This window comes from Amphimedon queenslandica, unplaced genomic scaffold, assembly GCF_000090795.2.
Source record: "Amphimedon queenslandica unplaced genomic scaffold, v1.1 AMPQUscaffold_8281_Cont19774, whole genome shotgun sequence".
NCBI classification, from domain to species: domain Eukaryota; kingdom Metazoa; phylum Porifera; class Demospongiae; order Haplosclerida; family Niphatidae; genus Amphimedon; species Amphimedon queenslandica.
Window position 1 is genome coordinate 1 of NW_003551441.1, and position 2,039 is coordinate 2,039.

General features: G+C 36.4%; 1 protein-coding gene across 1 annotated transcript; it reads left to right on the forward strand.

Annotated features, from left to right (window-relative positions):
• Positions 1 to 195: 195 nt before the first annotated feature.
• Positions 196 to 1,756, forward strand: LOC105315754 (ubiquitin carboxyl-terminal hydrolase 5-like). The gene is made up of 8 exons (XM_020007140.1): positions 196 to 371; positions 431 to 577; positions 624 to 707; positions 780 to 863; positions 919 to 1,010; positions 1,423 to 1,473; positions 1,524 to 1,660; positions 1,716 to 1,756. The coding sequence occupies exons 1-8, from the start codon at positions 291 to 293 to the stop codon at positions 1,754 to 1,756; spliced, it is 717 nt and encodes a 238-aa protein (XP_019862699.1). The 5' UTR covers positions 196 to 290.
• Positions 1,757 to 2,039: the final 283 nt, after the last annotated feature.

Sequence of the window (2,039 nt, forward strand, 5' to 3'; positions counted from 1 at the left end):
CACTCAGCTTCTCCAGACTCCATGGCTTACTGCTAGCCACTTGACCTACAGAAAAATAAGTAAAGTATGACGAGGAATGACTTACCATTCACAAGGTAAGTGGATCTTTTCATGGCTGACGTGGATAAATTTTTATTTGTAGCTCCACCTATACCACGCCTACAACTAGCACACCCACGCAATTTATTAATTTACTTTTAGCCACACCCAATAATAATTAAAATTAGCACCACACGTGGGCAAAATTTTAGGACTTTATCTCATTTTGTCATTTTCCCATCTCCTCTGTGATGGAAGGAATAGATGTAAGGATCCCTAGAGCAAACGACAAAGTCTATAAAGAAGAATGCATCTATTCTTTTGATACACCGGTAAGCTAAGAAAAATATTAACGGGGGTGTGGCTATTTTGTGGGCGTGGTTTTTATTAGGAGAGTGAGGATGGTTTGTATGTCAGTTTGCATTCCTTTTATGGAGTTGGTAAGGACTGGTTGGATCTTCACTCTCGTAAAACCGGAGAGAATGTCTACTTGAACATTAAGAGACGACCGAAGCCAAAACCTATTGAGGAGGAGCAAGTGAGTGTGGGTGTGGCTATTTTGATATGCCCCTTCCACTTTTTAGGCAACAGACGACCCTCCACCAGAGAAGAAACCAACTCGTTTAGCTATTGGAGTTGAAGGAGGATTCACTGGAGGCATTGAAAAGGTCTTTGTACCTATATAACATCATCATCATCATTATTATTATTATTGTTGTTGTTGTTGTTATTATTTTTAGGTCGAGTATGAAGAGGAATATAAATTACTTGTTAACTCAAAGCCGATCCCATGGCCTTGTCCTGATCTAATTGTTCCTCCAAAGGTATGCAGTGATGTTTATTTGTGGGTGGAGTTAATGACCACACCCACACACTTAGGTTCAGGAGAGTGTTAGTGGTATATTAGCTGCTGAGTCAGCAAGTAAACAGGATCAGATAGCAGCTTGGGAAGAACCCATGATAGTAACGAGGTGATTTATAGCAATTCTAAATTTTGTATTAAATTTTTTGTTAATTTTTTCATAAGTTTTTTTTATAAGTCAATTAAGATTTTTAATGAAATACCCTGTACTATAGTACAGGGACTTTGACCAGACTTTAGAGCAGCTTTAAAAATTTGTAAAAAATTAATTTTGATCAGAATCAGTTCAAACTTTCTACGCATCATAAGAACATGTATATGTATCAGGGAATGTTATAAAAATTAAGAATCCTCTACTTTTCAATTTTGGTGAAATTTGGCCCAAGACCATGTACTATAGTACAGGGACTCTGGCCCGATTTTGAAGCAAGTGTAAGAAATCCAATTTTGATCAGGAATGGATTCAATAATGTTTAGCAGTCACTTTAAAGGATCCTTGTACTTTATATCTTTATTTTTAGACATGCTGAGACACTAGTTCAACTACCAACTGACAAGAAAGTCCCAATAAGGTGAGATATAATGGGTGTGGTCTTTCGTTACGATGCCATCATGCTTTTAGCGGTTGGAAGTGTGAAAGATGTGACCTTACTAACAATCTGTGGTTGAACCTCACTGATGGCAGCATACTGTGTGGTAGAAGATATTATGATGGTAAGGGGAAGGTGGAGAATATAATGAGTATACCATTATGTAAATGTAATTTTAACTAGCATTTCTTGTTCACATTGACCTTATCTAATGTGTACTGAAGGTATTACTCATTCTCCAGTCACTAGTGATCATGTGATGTGATAACCATATTTAGCACATATTATTGTTTTTGCATTTGCATCTTAAGTTTGTGCTATAACTTGTAAGTTTGTAGGTCATTATAATCCCATAGAACTATAATGGATATTATAGTTCCCCTTGTTTGTTAATTCTTACCCACATACTGTTCACTATTGACTATTATAAACTCACTCGTCCATTTGTGTCTTAATTGCATTTTTACATGAAGTATTTTATGCTTCATGATCTCTACTACAGCATAAGTTATGGGCATTAAGCAACAACACCAGCCTTAATGATGTGT